At 40.1% G+C, this 27,627-nt stretch overlaps 1 protein-coding gene across 1 annotated transcript in view; it reads right to left on the bottom strand.

The window, feature by feature from the left end:
- camta1a (calmodulin binding transcription activator 1a) overlaps window positions 1–27,627 on the bottom strand; it is a 1,208,107-nt gene that overhangs the window by 536,115 nt on the left and 644,365 nt on the right. The window contains exon 4 of the mRNA XM_043675998.1: window positions 540–675. Coding sequence (XP_043531933.1) covers window positions 540–675 — 136 coding nt within the window. The remainder of the gene's footprint in view (window positions 1–539; window positions 676–27,627) is intronic.

Below are 27,627 nucleotides of genomic sequence, written 5' to 3'. Positions count from 1 at the left end.
TGCCCGAAACGTCGATTCTCCTGCTCCTTGGATGCTGCCTGACCTGCTGCGCTTTTCCAGCAACACATTTTTCAGCTCTGATTATATCTCATCTATCGCTAGCAATCTCACTCTCTTCCCTGGAAAAGGTGTGGTAAAAATAGGAGTTGTTGTTTTCCTTTTGGGGATTGGTAGGAAGGCTGGGACCAGATTGTTCTTTCAGGTCAGAATACTGGGAATTACAGAAATCTCAGTGAAGGAAAGGGAAGAAAAACAAGCAACAGCAAAAAGTCTGTTTTTTACATTGTAAGCTGACTTAAATTTGAAACAATATCTGGAGGCTTGAGTTTTGAATGTTCTGTCAACTCAGTAATTATTCAAATTGTTCTTCTTGTGTATCTGTGGTGATCCAAGTGTAATTGTCAATTATCAGACTGAAGAGGAGAAAATCACTGCACTATTCCAATATTCTTTTAAATCAGTCACAAGGTTGTCTTCCTCAATGAGAATTAAATGGGAAAAGTACAAAACAGAATTTAGAGTGCTACTGCAGCCCTTACCTCTACACCTTGCACCTTCAACTTCATGTGATCCTCCCGAGTAGTTTTCCCATCTTTCCGTTTCTTCCAGCAGTAACCATCCTTTCTGTATTTCACCTTCTTCCTGTTGTATAGGATCATGGAACCATTCTGGGGCCTGCAATATTTCAAGGAAGACACATGGTTGGAAATAGGGACTCAGGATCCACACAAAACAGTTTTAGAGATACTTGTCCCCATTCAATATCAAATCTGTCATGCTTTAATGTTTAGGGTTGATGCTGATTTTGCACTTTGAGAATTTTTATGCATGTTACGCTGTCTCTCAATCTTAATGCCCTCATTTCCTACTAACAAGGAGATCCTGGGTGATGCATGCACTATTCCTGGTTTTAATTCATAGACAGCTGGCAAGACCTTTCCTCTACAACCCTCAAAGAACACTAAAGCCAACTGTAGCTCTGCTAGTGCTTCCTAGAGTGAAGTTAATTAACATGAGATCTGTTTGCACTGGATGACTTACTTTTATCCTCTGAGTCCGAATGAGATAAAAGAAGTGCTTCACAGAAACATTAAAAGTGGGGGCGGAAGTAGGCCATTCAGCCATTCGAGCCTGCTCCACCATTCATCATAGTTTCCAAAGAATCCCTACAGTATGGAAGCAGGCCATTCAGCCTATCGAGTCCATACAAACCCTCCAAAGAGCACCCAGACCCACCCCCACCCTAACCCCGTAACCCTGCATTTCCCATGGCTCATCCATCTAACCTGCACATCCCTGCACACCATGGGCAATTTAGCATTGCCAGTCTACCTAAGCTGCACACCTTTGGACTATGGGAGGAAACTGGAGCAGCTGGTGGGAACCCACACTGACATGAGGAGAATGTACAAAGTCCACACAGTTGCCCAGGGCTGGAATTAGATCTGGGTCCATGGCGCTGTGAGGCAGCAGTGCTAATCACTGAGCCATCGTGCCACCCTGAACATGGCTGATCATCCAACTCAGTACCCAGTTCTTGCTTTAATGACATACTCTTTGATCCCTTTAGTCCTCACAACTATATCTAAATGCTTCTTAGATCATTAGGTGAAGGAGCGACTAACTTGAAAAGCTAGTGTGCTTCCAATTAAACCTGTTGGACTATAACCTGGTGTTGTGTGATTTTTAACTTTCAGCTACCCAGGTATTAAGCTGTAAAATTCTTTGAGACTTCTTCAGCTCGCCCTCTGCCTTTATGATGCTCTTTGAAACTAACCTCTTTGACCAAGCACTTTTTCCCAGTATCTGCATATCTGTCTTGGTGTCAAGTGTGGCTTGTTAATCACATCTGTGTGTCATCTTGGGACACTTTAATGTATTAGAACACTACATAAATGCAAATTGTTATTACTTCTGTGAAACAGACTTACTACTCTTCATTCTGTCTTTTTGCGTCTAACTTTTCAACAGCTTCAGCTGCAAAAAGTAGACAAATATGTGCATCCCATTCACAGACAGAGTGAAATCGATGAAGTTTCCAACACAATTGGACATGCAATGTCTTTCCAATTATCAAGATAACACTAATGAATCACTTAATGCTTTGGTGTCTGGAAAACACAAATTATGCTCAATATATTAACCAACCTTCACTGAAGTGCTTTTCTTTGCAAATATGCAAGAATCAGAAAATACTGTCTGTCAAAAATTGATGGCTGGGGATCTGAAATCATCTGTAGGCCAGACCAAGTAAAGATGACAGATTTACTTTGCTAAAGGACATTACCGAATCAGATGGTTTTTATGACAATTGACATCATCACGTTTAGATATATTTTCATTCCAGATGTTTTTATTGATGTCAAATTTCACCATCGTTTTTATGGAATTCTAACTCATGCCCCTAGAATATTAATCTGGGGTTCAGGACTCAACATCTACTTTGTATTTGTAATTTATCATCTGATTAATATAAAATTATTTATACTTATTGATATAATTTACACTTTATAATCAAATTGATTAGGCGTCTTAGCCTGAACAGTATGGTCTGTTTGCAAGAATCTTTATTAATGACTGGAACATTAAGGACTGTATTGTTCATATACCTGGTATATAAGAGGCAATTGTTAACACAGAGATGCAATATACCCAAACATTTCACATACAGTATTAGGTTGTGATTTGGATTCAAATTTTGGCACAGACTATGGATAGAGACTCTCTTTTATGATGAACATGAAATGGAAGAACACAAAATTGTAATGTCCACGAGCACTTCATCCCAACCCCAAACCACATGTAATGGGTTATTTTTCCAAAAAAGCTTTGTGTTCCCTTTTATTCTTCAAAAAGGCAGAGAATCAAAACAGTGGCTAACAAAGGGTTAGGGACACGATGAGCTGCTATACAACACACTATTCTTTCAACTTAAATTTTGCCAACACAGAATTTCTGTTGCAATGATAGATTGATAAACAAAGGAAAGACAAACACCACACATTACTGCTTTTGTTAATCTTTTGTTGCAGCTAAAACTCAGGCAAGTTGGCTTCTCCCTTATCTCTTCTTTTACACACCAGCTCCTGAGAGCAAAACTGCCTGAATCCCAAACAGATAATACAGCAAGATTCAGTGGATTGCATTCTGATAGAAACACTTGCAAAGACAGTAAGATAAAAAAACAATCAATCAATCTGTTCATTTATTTCCTTAAAGGACCCCATGCCCTTGTAAAAATGTTTCACATTAGACTTTACACAGATACACACAAATAATTTCACAGATTTTACTGCTGATAGTTACATTTGAGCTAAATCTTTCTAATGTAAATAAACATTTGTAGTAAAGTCAGGCTTCAGCTAATTATCAAACCTTATTTACACAGTAATGCTTCCTGCAAGACATAACAAGTGTGAACATTCATTTTGGGTCAAGCTACCAATCATGCCAACCCCACTGTACCATAAATCAAGCACCAAACTCTTTAAAAACTAAAGAAACGGGTATAAAAACAAAAATGCAAGTTTGCCCAGAACATAAGCAATGAAGATTGACATTTAGTTTATAAACCTATTTCAAAAGATAGCAGCTATTGTACAGGGTGTCAGGAAACAGGTCTGGTGAACTAATGCATCAGGTTCCTCACAAGATCAGAGATGTGGGGGAGCCTGGTTACTCCCTCATATGCGAAGGCTGCCTGGAAGGACATATCTGGGGTATCTAAGACACTTCCAATGGAATAAATGCGATTAACAATGATCAGTCATGGGCTAATATTGCTAACTCAAATGCTTAGAGAAATATCATAAAGCTAGGATCATTTGGCGGATATGTTAAAATCTAAATATGTTAGCATTGGGTTAACAACAAATGACAAGCTGAAATACATAGTCAACCAACATGAGTTCATCTAGCACCTTTAATGCAGTAAAACATACTGGATGGACTACCTGGCATTGGCTTATCTCAACTTTCAAAGTCTTTCTTACCAACTTCTATCAGATTGCACCTGTAAGAGGTGGTGAGGGAACCAACCAAAGGGAAAAATCCTTGTCCTAGTCACCCCCAATCTATCTTTTGCCAATGCATCCATCTTTAACAGTAGAGTGGGAGTGACTAGCGTAAGATTCTTGAATTCATTTTAATACCAAACACACACCTATCAAGTCCTATGGCACTACTGTGCTAAATGGGGTAGATTCAGAACAGATCTAACAGCTCAAAACTGGCATTCATGAGATGCTGTGGGCCATCAGCAGGAGTAGAATTGCATTCAACCACAATCTGTAATCTTATGGCTCATCCCCCATTCTACATTCTAAAACCAAGGGAACAAATTTGGTTTAAAGACAAGCTCAGGAGTGCATTTCAGAAGCAGAACCAGGGCATATCCAGAAAAATGCAATGTCAACTTGCTGAAGCTAAAATACTCAACTACTTGCACGCCAACACAGAAACAGCATGCAATAGGCAAAGCTAACTGATCTCACATGCAATGGACCAGACTGAAATGTTGCAGTCCTGCTACATCCAGTCATGCTCGATGATTAAACAATAAGAGAGAGAACAAGGTTTCACAAATATATTCATCCTCAACGATGGATGATTCAAGCGTCCAGATGACAATACTGAAGCATTTGCACCCATCTTCAGCTCAACGTACCAAGGGGACAATCCATCTCAGCCATGTCCTCAGGTTCCCTATAATCATAGATGCCAATTTTCAGCCAATTTGGTTTACCACATGTGATGCTAAGAAACAGCCTAAAAACATAGACTATGTTAAGGTACGTAGCCTATGGTCCCTGACAACATCCCAAAAATAGTATTGAAGACTTGTGCTCCATAACTCGCCCCACCCTGAGCCCAGCTGTTCCAGGATAGCTACAGCAATAACACTGAAACAGTAATGTGGACAATTGTCCACACATGTCAGGCCAGCAACAGGTAGGACAAATCCAATCTGGCCAAAGATTGGTGCATCAGTTAACTCATGATCACCAGCAACATGATAAGAAGTGCTATTAACAGTATCATAAAGCATAGTAATCAGCTCACTGACACTCAGTTCAGGTTCTGCTGGAGCCACTTGCCTGCTGAACTCATTATGACAGCCGAATACCTTAAGACAGCATTTGTTTTATTGAGTGTGTCTTCAAGAAGACTTAGCCCAACTGAAATAAATGGTAAACAAAGGGAAAGCTTTTCACTGGTTGGAATCATACCTGGAATGAAAAAGATCGTGGTGTTAAAGATAATCTTCTCAGCCACAGAATATCATTACAGCGTTCCTCAGGGCAGATATTTTCTAATCAACCAGCTCAGAGATGTTATTACAAACCTCTGGAACAGGTGAAACTTGAGCCCAGGCTTCTTGGCCCAGAGATAAGGACACTACCATTGTCCCACAAGACCCCTGAGTTCTTCAGGGTCCTAGGCCCAACTATTTTTCAGCTGTTCCACCACATGGTGAGGATTGGGGATGTTCCCTTATGATTAATTGCACAACATCCAGTATTATTTGACTCCTCCAGTATTAAAGCTGTGTTTCTAAATGCAGCAAGAGCTGGGCAAGGAAGGGTAAGGAAGCAGTTGCATGGGAACACCTCCACCTGTGCATTCCTCTCCAAACGACACATCATTCTGACTTGGAATGATATTACCATTGCTCTAATGTTCACTGGATCAAAATTGTGGAAGGTCTTCCTTGCACCTCTGTGGATGTACCTACCTGTAGTTGAACTACAGCATTTCAAGCTGACTCACCAATGTCCTATCAAGGGCAATTAGAGATGGACAACAGCTGTTGGCCTTAGCAGCAACAGCCAAATCACATAAAGAAAAATTTAAAAATAGCCATTTTACTTTTGCATTATCACGCAAAATTTAACATTGAGCCACAGGAGGAGATATTATGGCAGGTGACTGAAAGAGTAATTGCAGAGGTTGGTTTTAAGAAGAACATTAATGTAGGAGAGAGAAGTGGAGAGGTTTAGGTAGGGGCTTGTAGAGTTGAAGACTGGATGACAAATTCTTTTGGAAGGGAATTCCATAGCTTTTTGAAAAATAGAAATATTAAACGCGAGTAGTGTGAATCAGAGAGTGAAATAAGTCTAGGTAGTTTATGTGGAGATTAACAAACTGATAGATTGAAAGGCCTCTTCTCTACTGTTACATGCTTTGGAAGTGAAGTTTGATAATGTATGTGGTTGTATGCATAAGAAATGAATCATGATGAAACTACTGTAAAGTGAAAAAATATTAGGACCTCAGCTAAGCATCTGTACTGTTTAATATATTAATATATATCAGTCATTTGCCAGATATTTTATGTCCAGAATAGATTTTTCTAATATTTTGTTCAAACAATTTCCAGCAAAACCAATTATCAGGAATTGCACAGTATTACGGAGACTTCACTGAGCTACTCGATTCACAAAATTCATAATGACTGCTCTTTATAAAGGACTCACAATTTTTCATTTACCACATTGTTAATCTCTACAGCTAGAAATTAATATTAATGTACTGTACGTAAAGCTCTTCTATATCTTACTTAGCATTTTATTTGTGGTTTCACAGTGTCTATTAGGAGCCGTATTCATATTTTGCAAGGTAACATCCAATTTTCTCCTGGATTCTCTTATGCCTGCTTGGACAATGAGAACCATGCAGTACCTGTCAGATAGCTTATTCCTCATGTCTGATTGTAAAGTGGTTAGGTCACTGCAGAGGTATCACGGCAGAATTTGTCTTGATCCCCATTCTGTATTCCAGTAGAGGTCATTTGAATAGTGAGCGGGGAGAGGAACCAAGGGATTATTTTCTTTCCTAGCCCAAGGCCCAATTTAGCACCCCAATTTAGCTTTCCTGACTAATATCAGATAATTCAACAGAGACATAGGAGTTAATCCTGACATCTTTCATGAGGAAGAATTGTCCTTATCAACCCTACTGAAATCTAAATAATTTTCATTATTTCAGTTGCAAGACCCGCTGAACTGAGAATTCTGGGAGTGTACATAATCCAACTAAGAAGGTGACCTAAATCTGTTGGTGATACATTATCCAACATAAAACATTTCACAGCCTCTGGGAAACAGCATGGGGATAAAGATTTAAGATTAGCAGATGGCTTATTTCATTAATCAATGAATGGAGAAGCACAGAAGGACACAATCAGCAGAATTCCCCTGCTCAAAGGAAATCCTCTGAAAAACAATGTACAGAAAAAAAATTCCAAATATAAATTCTGGTGTTCTGGGGAACTTTCAAAGCAATATTATATAATACTGTGGCTTTCCTGTGCTGCTAGTTATGTTTATGGAAGGGATACTGTGTTGAATCATAGCAGGAAGAAACAGCAATTGTACAAGCTCATGGCAGAATGTCCCACCAGCATAACCAGCTAAATCTGGTGGAGGGAAATAAAGAGGTAGAAGGATTGAAACTGATCCTGGGTATTTGCAGCACAAAGTGGCTTGTAACAAACTGATTGTGTATTTTACATTAGGTGCTATTTGCTGTATATTAAGTAAGAAAAGTAACTGGTTAAAATGGTAGTGTCAGTGTCATATGATATATAAAACTGGCAATAAAGACTTAGAGTTATAGAGTTGTACAGAAACAAACCCTTTGGTGCAACTCATACATGGCGATCAGATATTCTAAATTGATCTAGTTCCATTTACCAGTATTGGACTCGTATTACTCTAAGCCATTTCTATTCATTTACCCATCCAGATGCCTTTTAAATATTGTAATTGCATCAGCCTCCACCACGTCCTCTGGCCGTTTGTTCCGTACACGCACCACCCTCTATGTTAAAAAGTTTCCCCTTTAGGTTCCTTTTAAATCTTTCCCCTCTAATCTTAAACCTATGCTTTCTGATTTTGGACTCCCCTAGCCTGGGGAAACAACCTTGGCTATTCAACCTATCCATGCCTCTCTAGATTTTATAAACCTCTATAATGTCACCCCTCAGCCTCCGACATGCCGGGGAAAATAGCTCTAGCCTATTCAGTCTCTCCGTATAGTTCTACCCCTCCAACTCCGACAATACATTGTAAATCTTTTCTGCACCCTTTTAAGTTTAACAACATCTTTCCTGTAGCACGTAGACCAGAATTGAACGCTGCATTCCAAAAGTGGCCTAACCAATGTCCTGCAGAGCCACACCATGTCATCCCAACTACTATACTCAATGTACTGACCAATAAAGGCAAGCGCATCAAATATATTCTTCACGATGAAGCTTTATCTCAAAATCTCTTTGTTCCGCAACACTCCCAAAGACCCTACCATTTGGTATGTAAGTCCTGCCCTGATTTGCCTTACCAAAACACATCACCTCACATTTATCTAAATTAAACTCCATCTGCCACTCTATTAGTCGATTCTGATTCTGTTGTACTCTGAGATAACCTTCTTGACTGTCCACCACACCACCACTTTTGGTGACATCTGCAATTGTACTAACCATTACTCCTATATTCACACCCAAATCACTTATATAAATGACAAAAAGCAGTGGACCTAGCAGTGACCTTTGTGTGGTACATTGCTGGTCACAGGTCTCCAATCCGAAAAGCAACTCTCCACCACCACCCTCTGTTGCCTACCTTCAAGTCAATTAGTATCCAAATGGCTAGTTCCCCCTGGATTCCATGTGATCTAACCTTGCTAACCAGTCTACCATGCAGAACCTTCTGGAACACCTTGCTGAAGTCCATATGGATTATGTCCACCACTCTGCCTTCATCAATCCTCTTCATCATTTCTTCAAAAAACTCAAATTAGGGAGACACGATTTCTCACACACAAGGCCATGATGGCTATCCCTAATCAGTCCTTGCCTTTCTAAATATACGTAAATCCTGTCCCTCAGAATTCCCACAAATAACTTATTCACCACTGACATCAGGTTCACCGGTTTATAGTTCCCTGGCTTTTCTTTATCACCTTCCTTAAATCATGGGACCATGTTAGCCACTTTCCGTTCTTCCAGCACCTCACCTGCAGCTAGCTTCCTACAAAATTCTAGGATACACCCGATCAATCCCAGGGATTTATCCATGTTTAAATATTTTAAGTGGATTAGCACATCTTCCACTGTAATATGGACTTTTTTCAAGATATCAGTATTTGTTTCCCCACGTTCTCTAGCTTCCATATCCTTCTCCACAGTAAATGCTGATGCAAAATACTCATTTAGTATCTCACCCACCTCCAGTGGTTCCACATATTGACAGTATTCTTGATCTTGAAGGGGCCCTATTCGCTCCCTAGTTACACTCTTGCCCTTGCTGTATTTGTAGAATTTCTTTGGATTCTCCTGAACCCGATTTGCCAAAGCTATCTCATGTTCCTTTTTTGCCCTTCTGATTTCCCTCGATTATACCTTCTGCCCTTATACTCCTCAAGGGATTCACTGAATCCCAGCTGTCTATACCTACCATGTACCTCCTTCTTTTTCTTGACCAGAGCCTCAATTTCTCTGGTCATTCCCTACACCTATCAGCCTTGCCATTCACACGAACAGGAATATACTGCCTCTGGATTCTCATTATCTCATATTTGAAGGCCTCCCACTTTCCAACCATCCCTTTACCTACAAATAGCCTCTACCAATTAACTTTTTCAAAGTCTTGCCTAATACTGTCAAAATTGGCCTTATTCCAATTTAAAACTTTAACTTTTAAATCAGGTCTGGCAAGTTAAAATCCCCGACTATTACAAGCCTATCATTCTTACAGATAATGAAGAGGTGTCAGTGTTGGACTGAGGTGGACAAAGTTAAAAATCAGACAATACCAGGTTATTGTCCATCAGGTTTATGTGGAAGTACTAGCTTTCGGAGTGTTGCTCCTTACAGATGTTTCACACATATCTGAGATCTCCTTACAAATTTGCTTCTCAATTTTCTGCTGGCTTTTGGGGGTTCTATACTGCAATCCTATTAGGGTGATCATCCCTTTCTTATTTCTCCAACCAAATAATCACTGGACAAACTCACAGGAATATCCTCCTGAAGTACTGCTGTATCCCTAACCAAAACGTCTCTCCCCCTCCTCGCCTGTCCCCCTTTCTATCCTTTCTATAGCATATACATCCTGGATTAAGCTTCCAGTCCTGCCCTTCCCTGAACCATGTTTCTATAATAGCTATGATATCCTAGTCTCATGTTCACAACCATGCCCTGAGTTCATCTGCCTTACTTGTCAGACCTCTTGCATTGACAAAAAAGCTTAATTTATCAGTCTTACCTTGTTCACGCCTTGTTCTTTCCTGCCTTTACTATTTGATTTGCTCCTCTTCTCAACTGTACCAGCCTTAGACTTAACTCTTTTCTCACTATTTCTTTGGGTCTCCTCCTCCCGCCCCCCCCCCCCCCCATTACTTTAAAGCCTCCTGAGTAGCACTAGTAAATCTCCCTGCCAGGATGTTGGTCCCCTTCCAATTCACGTGGAGTTCAGGTCCTTCATATACAAGTAACTTCTACTCCAGAAGAGATTCCAATGATCCAAAAATGCAAATCTCTGCCCCCTGCTCTGCATCCTTACAACATAGAACATAGAATGTTACAGCACAGTCTCGGCCCTTCAACCCTCGATGTTGCGCTGACATGTGAAATTAATCTGATGCCCATCTAACCTACACCATTCCATTATTATCCATAGGTATGCCCAATGCCCATTTAAATGTCCTTAACGTTGGCAAGTCTACTACTGTTGCAGGAAGGCAATTCCACGCCCCTACTAATCTCTGAATAAAGAAACTACCCCTAATATCTGTCCTAAATTTATCACTCCTCAATTTAAAGCTATGTGCCCTCATGTTAGCCTTCACCATCCGATGACAAAGGCTCTCACTGTTCACCATATCTAACCCTCTGATTATCTTATACGTCTCGATTGAGTCACCAGTCAACCTTCGTCTCTCCAATGAAAACAGCCTCAGTTCCTTCAGCCTTTCCTTGTAAGACCTTCCTTCCATAGCAGGCATCATCCTAGTAAATCTCCTCTGAATCCTTTCCAAAGCTTCCACATCCTTCCTATAATGCAGTGACCAGAACTGCACACAATACTCCAGGTGTGATCTTACCAGTGTCTCGTACAGCTCAAGCATGACCTCATGGCTCCGAAACTCAATCTCCCTACTAATAAATGCCAACACACCATATGCCTCCTTAACAACCTTATCAACCTGGGTGGCAACTTTCAGGGATTTATGCACCTGGACACCGAGATCTCCCTGCTAATCTACACTGCCAACAAGTTTACCATTCACCCAGTACTTTACATTCCTGTTATTTCTTCCGAAGTGAACAACCTCACATTTTTCTGCATTAAACTCCATTTGCAACTTCTCAACCCAGCTCTGCATCTTAGCTATGCCCCTCTGCAATCCACAACATCCTTCAGCACTATCCACAAATCTGCTTACCTTAGTGTCATCTGCAAATTTACTAACCCATCCTTCTATGCTCACCTCCAGATCATTTATAAAAATGACAAATAGCAGTGGCCCCAAAACAGATTCTTGCAGCACACCACTGATAACTATGCTTCAGGATGAACATTTCCCATCAACCACCACCCTCTGTTTTCATTCAGATAGCCAATTTCTGATCCAAACAACTAAGTCACCTTCAATCCTGAAACTCCTTATTTTGTGCAATCGCCTACCATGAGGAACCTTATCAAACGCCTTACTGAAGCCCATATACACCACATCAACTGCCTCACCTTCATCGACCTGTTTTGTCACCTTCTCAAATAACTCAATAAGGTCAGTGAGGCACAACCTACCCTTCACAAAACCATGTTGATTATCCCTAATCAAAGTATTCCTCTCGAGATGATTATAAATTCTATCTCTTATAACATTTTCCAACACTTTACCCACAACTGAAGTAAGGCTCACTGGCCTATAATTACCAGGGTTGTCCCGACTCCCCTTCTTAAACAAGGGAACAACATTTGCTATCCTCCAGTCTTCTGGCACTACTCCTGTCAACAATGATGACACAAAGATCAAAGCCAAAAACTCTGCAATCTCCTCCCTGGCTTCCCAGAGAATCTGAGGATAAATCCCATCCGGCCCCGGGGTCTTATCTATTTTCAGATTTTCCAAAATTGCTCTTTGTCAAATTCAATCCCATCTAATGTTGTAACCTGTATCTCCATAATCTCACCAACATTGCCCTTTACCAATGTGAATACTAACGAAAAGTATTCATTAAGCGCTTCCTCTATATCCTCAGATTCCACACACCACTTTCCACTATGATCTTTGATTGGCCCTAATCTTACTCTAGTCATTCTTTTATTCCTGATATATCGATAGAAGATCTTATGGTTTTACTTGATCCTATCCGCCAACAACTTCTAATGTCCCCTGCTGGCCCTTCCTAGCCCTCTCTTTAGATCTTTTCTGGCTAACTTATAACTCTCCAGCCTCCTATCTGAGCCTTTACGCCTTATCCTAACATAAGCCTGCTTCTTCCTTGTGACAAAAGCTTCAACTTCTTTGGCTCCATCTCTCCACAACTACCTCCCTGCCTGATGGGTATAGCTTATCAAGGACCAGCAGTAGCTGCTCCTCGAATGAACTCCACATTTCAAGAGTGTCCATCCCCTGCAGTTTCTTCTCCATCCTATGCATCCTAAATCTTGCCTAATTGCATCATAATTGCCTTTCCCCCAGTTACACCTCTTTCCCTGCAGTATCTACCTATCCCTGCCCATTGCTGTTGTAAACATAACCGAATTATGGTCACTCTCGCCGAGGTGCTCACCTACCTCCAAATCAAACACCCAGTACCAAAATCCAATATGGCATCGCCCCTTGTTGGCCTGTCTACATAGTGTGTCAGAAAACCCTCCTGCACACATTGAACAAAAACTGACCCATCTAAACTACTTGAACTATGGTATTCACAGTCGACACTGGGGAAGTTAAAGTCCCCCATAACAATTACCCTGTTACTCTCGCTTCTTGTGGTTCTGTTCGCCGAGCTGGGAATTTGCGTTGCACACGTTTCGTCCCCTGTCTAGGTGACATCCTCAGTGCTTGGGAGCCTCCTGTGAAGCGCTTCTATCGAGAATCCTTCTATTCCTACTCTCTCTTCTTACAGAAAGTGCCTTTCTGTGGAGTCAAGAAGCAGTACTTTGGGAAACCAAATTAGACATTGACTCCTTACACATGACAAAATAGAGTGTTAGTGGAAAAAGCAATCAAGTAAACCAGGTGTTAAGTGCAACAAGTGAAGTGAACCTCATGGTCAAGAAGAAAAAGAACATTTTTAGAGATTAACCTGGACTTTGGGGAACATCACAGGTAAAGTAGAAGGCTGATAAAAAAGGCCCTGAGACAGGACAGCAGTGAGTACTGATCCAAAGAAGCAGACAGCCAGAAAAGAGCAGCCATAGTCTATGGAACAGCTCCAGATTCAGGTGAGGTATGGAGATTAATCGGTCATTCCAAGAGCTATTCTAGGTAATTGATGGATTGCACCAAGTTCAGAAAAGGGAGGTTTGGAAGAAAATATTTAAAAGATATGGAATGGCTTCAGGCTTAGGCAGAAAAGGGCAAAAGGACCAGTTATCTGGTGGAGATCATCATGAATGAGATAGTTGCAGGACAGGGCAATGATAAAAATACAGTGTCTTATGAAGAACTATTCAAGGCACTTGAGACATATTTCAGTGCATGAAGAAATTTAATAATAGTGCATGCAAATTTAAAACAAGAAAACAGAAAGCATAGATTTGTTCCAAAATGATTTTTATTACCTGGCTGAATGCAGAATTAATTCATAACTGAATTATGGTTGTAGGTTTAGATGAGATCTTGTTAGATCTTTTAAAAGAAGGAGAGGATGTGATGCCAGAGAATGCTTTATTTTCAATTGCCAGGGTCATTAGCATATGGCACTCTGGTTTGGGTTTCTTCAGGGTGATCTAGGGCTTTTCTAATTATCAATGGTAGAGGACAAACCATCGACAGTCTAAGCAGAAAAGGCACTTTTCTTACATAATAAGGTAACTTCTTGCACAACAGCAGAATCGGCATAATTACTAAGAACCCTCAGGAGCTGTATAAAATATATCTGCTATCTTTGGGTACTCTCTCAGAACTTAACTGTCTCCAACTAAAGACACCTTCAGAACCACTACATTATACCACAGAAAAACGAGTGCAGATCACTAGGCAAACCAAAATATGGAAACAGAACAAGGCAGTCATTCTGAGGCATAAAAAGAGGTGCAATGGATGACATTGAGTGAGACGATTTAGCACATAAGCCCTAGGGAAAAAAGTATACAAAAAGAATAGCCCACCAAAATGGAGAAGGGTATGCTAGTCAGTACCTTAAAGTGGCCAGGAAGTGGTGTGAACCAGCCACAAAATATCCAGCAAAAAGAGCCAAGTGTCATAATCGTGAAAAAGTGGAATATTTTAAGAAAGTACATACACTTCCACTACTTTTATTGTCTGGACAAGTGTAATTACTGGTCATTTCTAATATTGACCATGGATTACACACTCAATATGTAAAATGGAAACCTTGTAAAAGCAAAACAGATTTAAGAGGTGGAAATACTGCAAAGAAACCTTTGTTTCTGAAAATAAACAATGGGATATCAAACTGGAACTAAGCAGATATACCACACAGTTTAAACTTGATACCAGATCAACTATCTCAGAGGAGTCAGATCAGTTTAAACAGCTTAAAAAGACTAAATTACAACCATCCTTGATGAAATTATAGATACCTGAAGGAACTAAAAGTAAAAGGCCAACTCTTAGCACAGCAGAGCTCAGACACCGGGTAAGAGAAGTCACGGCGCTTTTTATGTCATTCAGGATCAAGAATATTCTCTACTAAGCAGGCTTGCATGCCTAAAGCTGAAATTAATCCACAAAGTCAATGAGATGACAGACACAGACCAAGGAAGTGAATTACAAAAGTAGTTCCAAAAGTATTCGCAAGTTTGAGGAAACTTCCAGAAGAGTCATACAAGAGTCAAAACACCAACTCTGTTTCTCTCTCCATGAATACTGACAGATCTGCTGAGTTTCTCCTGCACTTTCTGTTTTTACTTCAAGTTTCCAACACCCGCAGTATTTTGGTTTTATTATTATCATACTAACAGTAGATTCTGGCAGTTACCTCTGAATGAAAACTGCAGAAAGCTGGCTACATTTATGAGACCTTTCTGATGTTATTGCTTTAACAGGTTACCTTTGCAATAACATCCACGCTATTTAAAAAAAAAGTCAATGCATTGGAAGGCATCGATGGAATAATATATCACTTGGATGACATATGAATACAAGGAGCCATAAAAGAAAAGTGTGGCCAAGAATTAAATAGTAATGAAAGTACTTCAGAATGTAGGTTTAACACTGCATCAGAAGTTATGAGTTTGTAAAAGTTGAATAAGTTTGTTGGGCACATAATCCCAGAATCATTGTAGACACCATGAAAGCTAAGGCTATTAGAACATTTCTACATCCAAGGAATATCACAAAGCTCCAATGATTACTTGGATGCTGAATTGTGAATTTCTAAAATCAAACTCAGCAGAAATAAATGATTCTTTGAGACAGCTCCCATTCCAAGGGCGTCAACCAGAAAAAAAAGTTTGACAAAATCAAGCAAATCCTGATCACATTCAAAATCATAGCGCACTATAACCTGCAGCCACCAATCATAACACCATCTGATACATCTTCAACAGGTTTGGGAGCAGTACCCTTTCAGCTGCACAAAGATGGAAAATGTAGACCTGACTACTCTATTTCTAGATCACTTACCAACATAGACAGCAGTATTACATGATTGAAAATTAGGCTTTGGCAGTCATGTGGGCATGCAAAACATTTTCAGATTATTTACTGGTCTAACAGTGTAAACTAAAATATAACCAAAAACCAATGGTAACTCTTCTACATACAGAATAGTAAGATGCTGCCCAGGCTGAGGTTAATGAGGCATGTCTCAGTAACCAAAAACAGTTAGGACAGTGTTCAGAATACCACTGGGTGCAGCAGTGAAAGCAGTGTTAGACTTCAATAGGGGAGAGTGTAGACTGTACACCTGAAGTCACAAGCATTTACCAGCTGCAGAAAGGTCACTGCAAAAGAATTGAGAAGCACATGTACAAAGTGAAGAGGTATACAGAAAATGAAAAATTGTATGGAAGGCAGGTGAGACTAGAAACCTATTAATTCCATGCTACACCAATATTTTGAGTGGGTAGACATCTCATTGTCATCAATGACTTGTTAGTCTTCAATTAGAGGTCAGTAACATCAAGTGCACTTAGACTTGAAAGCCTTCAGCAAATTCATCAGGGTCAGTTGGGGATTACAAAGTGTCATTTGACAGTGCAAGAGTCAACATGGTGACCATGGATTACACACTCAATATTAGAAATGACCAGTAATTACACTTGTCCAGACAATAAAAGAAACAACCAAGACTAAAGTGAGCTTCACTGTCTGTTGATGGAAGGATCACTTTCATCCCCATAAGGCCTGTACAGATATTTTTGATTAACCCTTTCAGTGAATTGTTAAAACCCCACTAGGTAACAGTGTCCAATGTACAGTATCAATCAGTAATGTAAACAGAATGATGAATTTTCTAAGCTAAAAGTGCAGTACAAGTTGGAAGCCGTCATGCTTAAATGTCTAGAGTGCTGGTTGAATTGATGCCTTTATCCAGTTCAAGCCAGTTCGGAGAAAATAAACAGAACAAAACAGCAAGATATAAGACTGGAGAAATATTGCTTTTTTAGCTTTGACAGGTGGTAGCTGAGAAATGGAGGTAAATGGCATAGCAAGTGGCATAGAAAAGGGAAATACTGAACAGGACAAGGGGCTACAGGTTCAAACACATTAAGGGCAAGATTAGACTAATGTTAGGAAGTTCTGCAAGTAAGAGTAATCAATATATTGATTGGATTCCCAAATATTTCACAAGGTTAATAAATACTGAGAAACAACTAAACGTTGAAATGGGAAACAACAGGGTATTTATAGATGGTTGAATTGGAATGGTAGGCACATAGAATAATAGAATGATAGCACAGAGAAAGCCATTCAGCCTATTATGCCGACACGAGGTTTTTGGAAGAATTGTCAAATCAGTTCCATACCTTGGCTTTCTCCTCACTGCCCTGCAAATTTGTCCTTTTCCAAGTAATCTGCTCCCATTACCTATTCAGGCAGTTCTTTACATATTTTAATGTGTGAAAAAAAAAGTCTCCTCAAATCTCCTCTGTCAATTATTTTAAGTCTACAACCTCTGTTCGCAGACTTATTTGCCAGAGGAACAGCTTTTCCCTATTTGCTTTATCAAAACCACTCATGATTTTGAAAATCTCTGGTAGCTGTTGCCTTAAACACCATATAATAATTCCAGCTTCACCAATCTTTCTTCAGAACAGATCCAATTGTGTTCTCTATCAGCAATTGAGTAAGCCTATTTTCCCAACAGGATGAAGGCCAATTTTGACAGTATTAGGCAAGAATTGTAACATTTAAGAGGTATTTGGATGGGTATATGAATAGGAAGGGTTTGGAGGGATATGGGCCAGGTGCTGGCAGGTGGGACTAAATTGGGTTGGGATATCTGGTCGGCATGGACAGGTTGGATCGAAGGGTCTGTTTCCATGTTGTACATCTCTATGACTCTATAAAAAAAACTTGCAAAAGTAGATTGGGTGCGGATGTTCGCAGGTAAAGGGACAATTGGAAAATGGGAAGTTTCAAAAAATGAGATAACTAAAGTCCAGGGACAGTATGTTCCTGTTAGAGTGAAAGGCAAGGCTGGTAGCTGTAGTGAATGCTGAATGACAAGAGAAATTGAGGTTTTGGTCAAGAAAAAGAAGGAAACATATGTCAGGTATAGACAGCAGTGATTGAGTGAATCCTTATAAGAGTAGGAAGGCAGTAGAAGTATACTTAAGAGGGGAATCAGGAGGTCAATAAGAGGCCATGAGATAGCTTTAGCAAATAAGGTTAAGGAGAATCTAAAGGAATGTTATAAATACACCAAGGACAAAAGGGTAACCAGGGAGAGAATAGAACCCCTCAAAGATCAGCAAGGCAGCCAATGTGTGGAACTGCAGCAGATGGGGGAGATACTAAATGAGTATTTTGCCTCAGTATTTACTGTGGAGACGGACATGGAAGATACAGAATGTGGGGAAATAGATGATGGCAACTTGAAAAATGTCCGTATTACAGAGGAGGAATTCCTGGATGTCTTAAAATGCATAAAGGTGGACAATTCCCCAGGACCTGATCAGGTATTCCGTTAAATTCCGTGGGAAGCTAAGGGGTGCCTTGGAGCATGAGAACAGACAGTCTAATGACCAATTGGACTTTCCTGATCAACAGCTGCTCCTATTTTTTATATTCCTGTGTTCTTGCAATTGAGAGAAGTACCAGAACAGACTGTGTGGAAGGGAGTCCTCTTGTCTCACGAACGCTATTGTAACATTTTACAGAGCAAACTCAAGCACAGTCACACCCTCATGGGGAATGAGTGAGACCATCAGAACGGGTTGTCGTTGAGTGATTTGTTGAGCATTTGTGAGAATGAGGTGCTGGTACTGGAAGACAGAAATAGCACTATTTCCCCACAGAAGGGGTAGAAATGATTTTCCTTGACTGGGTGGTCCAGCAACCTTGTTCCCAACTGCACACAGATTGGCAGTAGTTCAGAGGCCAATCAGACCAATAAGGCAAAGCTGAAATGTCCATTAGAAATTTTATATAAACATGATTCACAGTGCTCCCCAATGGTGGGGCAATGAGCTCTGTGTAGATAAACTGAACAAGCTACTGACAGTCACATTCCTTGCTCTTATGAAAGATGGCCAACTCAACGAGAGATTGAAGTACTCTAAGTGTTCCAGCAAGAGTCAATACCTTCAGGAGAGAAGCATAAAGAAACAGGATGGAGAGTGAGGCAAGGAGCAAAGAAATAATTTTTCTTTGACTTGCCCGCTGTGCACACAAAACACTTTCCAACCACACCTTCAGTCATTTCCTTGAGGACAGAATCGTTCATAAGGTGAACAGCTGTCAACTGCAGCAGCACCTCTCTGCTACCATTCTTTTTTTGCTACAAACATTTTTAGCAACACACCACTGAGAACCATCTTGTTCCTAACATTGCAGGGTTGCTTGAACTTGAAGCAGATGTTGAGAAAAGACATTACAACACTTTTTCGGTGTGCTCCCAAACAAATCCAAGGATAAATACTGAGTCATCCCTTACTTCGAGGCAGCTGCATAACAGATACCCAACCTCCTTTCACACAATCTGGCCCGGTACTTCTCTCAACTCCAATTGCAAAAACACAAGAATATAAGAAATAGGAGCAGGGGAGGAACCATAAAGCTATTTAATCCCACTGCATCTTTCAAGAAGTTCATGGCACCTTAGCTTAATTCCATTTCTAACCCAATCCTTGATTCCCTAATTGACCAAATATTTATTACTGTTTGTATTGAATAAATGCAATGACTGAGCATCTACACTGCTGCTGGGTAGTAAATTCTGAAGCATGCCATCAAAGTGTTGTATTTAAATAAAGAACATTTCCCATTTTTCCAGTATATTTGAAGGCATATTCACACAAGATTCAATCAATGTGAAGTACAGCCACATTGTATTTTGGGTGAAAGGTGAGAGTTTGGCAACACAAATTCCCACACAAAGTTCAGTGAGGTGAGCAGTGTATTGCACTGTTTTTGTTGATATTGCTTTGAAGGATGAATATTGGTCAGGACACCCAAGGATCTCCCAGAACTTCTTCAGAAAGTGCCATGGAATTGTTGACAAAATTACAAAATGGATGCAGGAGTTCAGCATTAGGTGGAGATAATGGGCTAACAAGTTCATCTTTTTGAGTAACAAAAAAAGCATCCCTGACCTTCTTCAGAATTGATAAACCAGATGATAAAGCCGTTGGAGGCCACATTATATAGCATCTTTGACGTAGTAAAATGTGGCACTTCACATTAGCATCAACAGGCACATTTGACAGCAATGCTAAAGCAAATACACATGTGGCAAATTGCAATTAAGACAGAAAATACTGGAAATATCCAGCAGATCTAGAAGAATGTGGGAAATTAACAAGAGTTACTGTTTCAGGTCCATATCTTTCCATAGACACAAAATGTCAACTCCATTTCTCTCTACAGATGCTGCCTGACTTGCTGAATATTTCCAGCATTTTCTGTTTTTATTTTAAATTTGATACCATGCAGCTCTGCACAGTTCACCTTATATTCCAACTGTGTCATCTCAACTTTTTGGTGGAACATTCTATTCTAGTTTCTCTTACATATTTGGTTCATTTTGGGTTTGAAAACATTTAAGGTTTTTGTCTCAACTACATTATGTGAAAATGAATTCCACGCTCTAATCAATCTATAGTTGAAGAAATCTTAGCTTATTTCCCTGTTGAATTTATTCATACTGAGCTTGTATTCATGGCCCCTGCTTTTGAATTCTCTCACAAGAGGAAATATTCTTTTCAAATCCATTCATTCAAAATTCTGACAATCTCCATCAGGACGCATTTAGGTTTGTCTTCTCTTTTCTAAAGAATAAGATCCAGCCTGCTCAATCTTTTTTGAGAACAGTTTATTTTAATTCTGGTACTATTCTTTCATTTTCTTTAACACTTGATCTAGTGCTTCTGTCTCCGAGATGTGATAAAAGTAGAACTGAAGCCCTTCAGTCCGACTAGAACAGTCTCCAGTTATGCTGATCCAACCACCAGGCTGTATCTATTATTTACTATATGTGAGGTAGATGAGATGGATTTCTTATTTTTATGATCAGCTTTTACTGCAGTGAAAACTATGTAAGCTCCAACAGACAACACTGGCAAGCGTGTTGGGCATCATCCACAAAAATTAGTTGCTGTAACTTCATTATTGCAAGTTTACTGTGGGTAATCTGTCCTTGATTACATCCAATATCCAAATGCCTTGGTTTCAATACAAGCCCCATTCTAAGTTATTGCTTTATTTCGGCTAACGAAAAGACTGCATACTCTACAATATTGCACTTCAGTTTCCACAGGGCTTGCTGACTCAGCTCTGCTGTTGGCTCAGTTGGTAAAGCTTAGTAGATGCAATGATCAATTCTGTTCTAGGTTGTGTTAGCTGATTCTTTCTCAATGCCTGTGAGGCCTCTTTAACTGACTTCTAAGCACCAGCAGAACAGTGCAGCACAGAAGGAAGCCATTCAACCTATTAGGTCTGTATTGGCTCCTTTGAAGAATAATCTAGTTAGTCCCACTTTCCCCGATCTTTCACTATGTGCCTGCATTTATTTCCTTCCAGTGTTTATCCAATTCCTGTTTAAAGCTACTTTTGAATCTGTTTCCATCACCATGCCTGCCAAATACTGACTACCAAAATACAAAGAAAAATCACAGATTTCCTATTCCTAATTTCCACCCCTCCTTTTCTTTCAGTGGCTCAGTGGTTAGCACTGCTGCCTCAAAGCACAAGGGTCCCAGGTTCGATTCCAGCCTCAGGCGACTGTCTGTGTGGAGTTTGCACATTCTCCCCCTGTCTGCGTGGGTTTCTCCGGGTGGTCTGGTTTTCTCCCACAATCCAAAGATGCGCAGGTTAGGCGATTTGGCCATGATAAATTTCCCATAGTGTTAGGTGCATTAGTCAGAGGGAAATGGGTTGGGTGGGTTACTCTTCGGAGGGTCGGTGTGGACTTGTTGGGCTGAAGGGCCTGTTTCCACACTGTAGAGAATCTAATCTATCTAATCTAATCTTGAGGAAGTGACCCCTCCTTTGCTCATCTTCTCTGTCTCCAATTCTGAAGTTAATCTCTATTACCACAGACACTAAGATTACACTTGCTCCAATCCATCTCCTGTAAAGAACTATAACTTCTGTCTTTGTCACATGTGCCCTGGCCTTTTACAGCAGGGTTTCTGAAATGCCTTTGCTTTTTCTCAGGGTGTTATGACTTTCCTCCACCATGGTCCAGTACCAATTAAGGTGTTTAATCTCTCATATCCTCCAGTCCTGAAGAAAAACCTAAAACATTAATGCTGTTTCTCCTCTCTACGGATGACTAGTGTTCCCCAATATTTTCTTCCTTTAGCTTAGATTTCTCACTCCTGATTGCTATCTGACGACTCCTGCTGAAAGTGTGAACATTCAGAGGAGATACGACAAGCTTATCTGTGATATATCCCACAGGAAAAGCGCTCCCAGCTCCTCAAAGCTGAAGCCTAAATATAAGTAAAGGCTTTTCAGATAAGATATTTGAGAAGTCCTTCCCATCTTCAGGCCAGCTGAAGAAATTTAGGATGAGAGGGAAATTCTTGCTTTCAGGTTCAAATATGGCTCAGTTTGTAGCATTCACACCTCTAAGTCAGAAGGTTATGGATTCAAGAACTACTCAAGACATAAGTACAAAAGTCAAGGCTGTGCTCCAACACAATTCTGGGGGAAGGTTGTCCTATCAGAAGTGTCATTTAAGATGTTAGCTTGTCTGGCCCCTCCATTAGACAAAAAAAAGTATGACAGTTCTTTCTGGTATAACATGCATTTCGTCAATGCAAATTGGCTCTAACACAATTGGCGAATTGTGGGCACTGTTTCTATTGAGTGGGTCCAGTGATTGCCTATAGCAATCTTCTACAACACGATTTTCTACTACACTTTTCCATAGCACGATTCTCTATAGTGAGAGGTTACAGCTGTCATGTTAAAGCAGCATGACTGTACTTTAAGACTGGGGGGAAGAGGGTGTGCTCAGTGTCCTGGTCAATATTTATATCTTAATTAATATCACCAAAATAGAATATGTGGTCATTTTTAGGTTGCTCTGTGTGGGAGCTTGATATACACAAATTGGCTGCCCTGCTTCCTACATTACGACAACAATTCCACTTCCTTGGTTGTAAAGCATGTGGAAATGTCTGGCGATCATATAAACGCAACTCTTTCTTTTTCTTACAAGTCAAATATAATTCAATGATAAACTCTCCAATCACTATCCCCAAACAAAAATTGAAGTTGAACATGTATGACTAAGCATTGTTACAAATTAGTAATTAAATGGGTCACTTAAATGCCATCCCAAGACACAAAAGCAAAGCACGTTCTTTATTCCCCGGATATATCTATTAGCTTTGTTATGCATTACACCATTAAAAGAATACTATTAACAAACTGAACTTGGTCAAAGTGAGATGCAAATATGTGCAGAAGCCCAACTTGGTGTTGCATTTATTTTGTACTCACATGTAATGTTTTGTTTCATGTAAACTGGATGATGTTTCATATCTGTAGGCAATCTGAGTATAACATACTTCAGAAATCTCAAATCTGCTGAAATCCTCAACGGACAACAGCCCACAGAACAAGCATGGCCTACATTCAGCAATTAAAATCAGCAGCCTTAGTCTTCAGAGACTGAAAGGTAAGTGTGTGGGTGTAGCAAAGGGGTTGTAACACTTTCCAAAGGTAGGATTGATGTTGGCTGTCAGACTAGCATAGGACAGCAGAGCTTCTTTTAAAACCACCACACACACTGCTTTGAAAATGAACTTTTTGTGCCACTGCTAGGCTGAAAATTGAAAAAGAATTAAAACTGTTACCTACAGTTCCTCAAATAATGCATCCCCAATAACAGACAATATTTCATGAAGTAACAAGATAGTTTAAATAAAGAGCAGAACAAAAGAGACCATTTTGCCTGATGATTTGTTCTTCAACCAAATTGGTGGAGCCCTGGAGTAGGCCAACAGCCCTCCTTCTCAATTAAAAAAATAGCATGACTCAGGCTGGGAATTAAATAACTAGCTAGTAACAAACCTAGCTGTGAAAATTAAAATGAGTTCATTATTTGTTGGGGACAGCAAATCAGTTTTAATTCTGGCTCTGTATTGTGTTAACAGATCATAGCCTGGGTAATAATTATTACCCAGGCTATGATAGGAGAAGATTGAAGCAGGGACTTGTTTACTTGACGAGTGATTGTTGCTGAAAAGTGTGAACACATGCTATGTGCATGTGTGGAGATGGTGAGCCTAGATAGCTTATGTTCAGCCTGTGTTATGACCTGTTCTCTCCCTATGGTCATACACCTTGCATTTTATGGGTTTTCACCCTAGCAGTAGCATGAAAAGCCAGCCCCTGATGATGGAACAATCCCCTGTCACTACCAATGTTCAAGTACAGAAGAATAACAACTGTTTTGAGTTTTCTTTTCTGTAAACCATGAGCTATCCAAAACCCACAGGATTTCTGAATGTGTCTTACACTCCACAGTGTTTATAAAGGGAGTTTACCATGCACAACAAAAAGAGCCTAAATCGCAGGATTATATATTACATGTTCAAGAAACATTTCTGTGCTGTTCCAAAGCTATATGAATCATAAATTATTGCTTGGCTCTTCAGGCAGATCGCAAAATGAATAATCCTTGCTTCTTAATGTATTTCAAAAGCCAATAGGAATAACTGAGAGGCCATAAGCCTGGCATCCACTAATCACTATTTCCTGATTTACTTTACCTTTTCTCCTATTCTTTTCCACATTGTTGTTGCCATGCACTAAGGCCCTTAGATCCTTTACCCTGAGATTGGGGTGTGTCAATATCATTCCATTGATTAATAGGATTTTTTTTAACTAATTAAACATCAGTAATTACTGGGTAGTTACTGATGCACTTTAGGCACGTAGTGATTTAAGGAAAATGGAGACCCTCTGGTGATATTCACCTGAGCCACTGGCAAGTACATTGAAGGACAAAAGCATTCCAGTACATTGGGCCACATTAATACCTGAGCCTTTAGCGTATTTCTACGAGGTTCCTTTGTGTTCTGTTAGAGAAGTTAACCCTTTCAGAACAACAGATTTAGGTCTCTGTTAAAGTAGCATACAACTGAATTCTGAAAAATCCTCACGATTCAGATGTTACTATGGGCAAATTTAATTTCAAGGGCATTTCGCTTCTCTGGGATGGAAAAAAATTCAAGGCCTTGACATTAAATGGAGGGATAAAAGGCAACGTGCATTCAACCTTTTCACATTAAATTCAAACTCAGGGAGAAATTGCAGTGAGATTTCTCTCTACAGTTTTCCCTGTGGTTACTCGCATCACTGAGCAGATTAAACAAATTTGCAAAAGCTAAATGGAAACAAAGTGAGATTTTCTTTGAATGCACAGCAGAATATAATTACCATTGCTCTTCAGATCAGTTTTTGTAAGATATCGTGGCCATCGTTGGCAATGTCAGCATTTGTCACCCATTTCAAATTGTGGGGCACCTTATTGAATTGCTGCAGTTCATTTGGTGTACAGTGCTGTTGAGAAGGGAATTCCAGGATTTTGAGTCAGTGACAATGAAGCAATGGCAATAAAGTTCAATGTCAGTATGGTAAATGGCTTGGATGGGAACTTCTAGATGGTGGTATTCCCATGCATCAGCAGCCTTTGTCATTCCAACTTGTAGTACAAGCTGCCATTCTGTATTAGTGTTGGAAGGAGTGAATGTTTAATGTGGAGGATGGAGTACATTCAAGTGGGCTGTTTTGATTTGGATGATATCGACTTTTTTGAGTGGAAGGCATGTGAACAGTATTCCACCACACTCCTAACTTGTGCCTTGGAGATGTAGATGTAAATGATCAAAAAACAATTGAAGATGGTCGGGTCTAGGTCTTGAGAAACATTTGTAGCAACATCCTGAGACTGAGATGATAGACTTCCAATAATCACAACTATCTTCTTTACTAACTGGGAATGACACCAACCAGTGGAGAGCTTTCCCCAAATCTCACTGAGTTCAGTTTTGCTAAGGCTCTTTATAGCACACTCAATCAAATGCTATCTTGACCACTAGTCATCCTCACCTCGAGTTTGGCTCTTTTGACCATTTTTGAACTAAGGCAGAACCCAAACTGAGCGAGGGCAAGCTGATTAACACTGTGCAAATGCTGCTTGATAGGATTATCATGGTGTAAGGTGAAACCATGGTCTAAAGTCCACAAAGCAAATGTTTGGATCTATGGATTGCTCATTCAATGACATAGCACAATGCCACTAACTTATGTTATCCTTCTGATATTTGATGGCTATGTTCAGATCATTTTTACAAAATCACCTTGGTCTTAATAGTTGCACATAACATTCAATTGAAGCTTGTCAAGGCAAGCTCTGCTCAAGGACAATGGGAGCATAGCTCAGAAGACAATGTGAAAATAAATATCTCCTATCCACAAAATAGTCAAAATCAAATTCTAAACCAGGAAAAAGTCAAACTTTTAAATGTCCTGTGATATTAAACTTTTCTCATTGTATATTCTCCTGTGTTTGTAACTACCACAAAGGATAGTGAAAGTGAGAAGCAGAGGTGCTTTTAAAGAAAAATCAGATCAGCACATGACAGAAAAGAATGAAGGATATGACGTTTGGGTGAGCTGAAGTAGAGTGGGAGTCTACAGCATAGACACAGGCAAGGATCAATCAGGGTGAATGACCTGCTTCTGGGCAGTAAATAAAAGGGGACAGCATTTTGTCTGGAGTTAAAGATGTGTTTGAGAAGGGAGAGCTGGTTGGCAATCACAAAAAGAAAGGCTGAGCTGAATCCCCACATCCTGGAAATGGCTTCAATGAGGAGATGGCAATCTGCCGAGGGTTGATGGTGGGCTAATTAAAGTTTATCAATCAAAACCCAGTAAATTTCTGGTGCAGTTAGATTCTAGTAGCATCACAAGTGACGGGGCCCATGCTGCGCCTGTCATTCATCAGGTGAAAGGAGGCACATGCAGACAAGAACTGCAGATTAAATCTCCCACGTTAAGATACAAACTGGCAAGCCTGCAGTTCCCCTCCAGGTGGAGGATTGCAATTTCCTCAAAATCTTCTGAAGATGAATATGTTATTGGCCATTCCCTCTACCCTCTAACATGTCATACATTACATGAACACTCTTATTGCATAGACATTCAAGGTTGCCTTCCTGCCTGTCTTGCTGTCCCACCACACTGAGTAGCCCTGCTCACTGCCTTTCATTGGATGTTGATCCTGGAGGCAGCCTTTCAGTTGGAGGTTCCTCCTGTAAAATTACCCCAGGAAATGTGATGCTGCTGCAACCATTGTTGAAGCATGAAAATAATTTCAATTGCTGAGTATTTTCCAAATCCAGAAGATATAGCCTTTGAAATTTTCAGATATCTCTGGTCGGTATAGAGGCACAGTAGTTAGCTCAGCTGCCTCACAGTGCCAGGGATCTGGATTCGATTCGAGCCTTGGGCAATTGTGTGGAGTTTGCATGCTCTCCCATGTCATAGAGTCATAGAGATGTACAGCATGGAAACAGACCCTTTGGTCCAACCTGTCCATGCTGACCAGATATCCCAATCCAATCTAGTCCCACCTGCCAGCACCTGGCCCATATCCCTCCAAACCCTTCCTATTCATATACCCATCCAAATGCCTCTTAAATGTTGCAATTCTATCAAGTCTCCCTTCAGCCTCCGACCCTCCAGGGAAAACAGTCCCAGCCTGTTCAGCCTCTCCCTATAGCTCAAATCCTCCAA

The sequence above is a fragment of the Chiloscyllium plagiosum genome, chromosome 34 (assembly GCF_004010195.1).
Source record: "Chiloscyllium plagiosum isolate BGI_BamShark_2017 chromosome 34, ASM401019v2, whole genome shotgun sequence".
NCBI classification, from domain to species: Eukaryota; Metazoa; Chordata; class Chondrichthyes; order Orectolobiformes; family Hemiscylliidae; genus Chiloscyllium; species Chiloscyllium plagiosum.
This window is presented reverse-complemented; position numbering and strand designations above follow the sequence as displayed.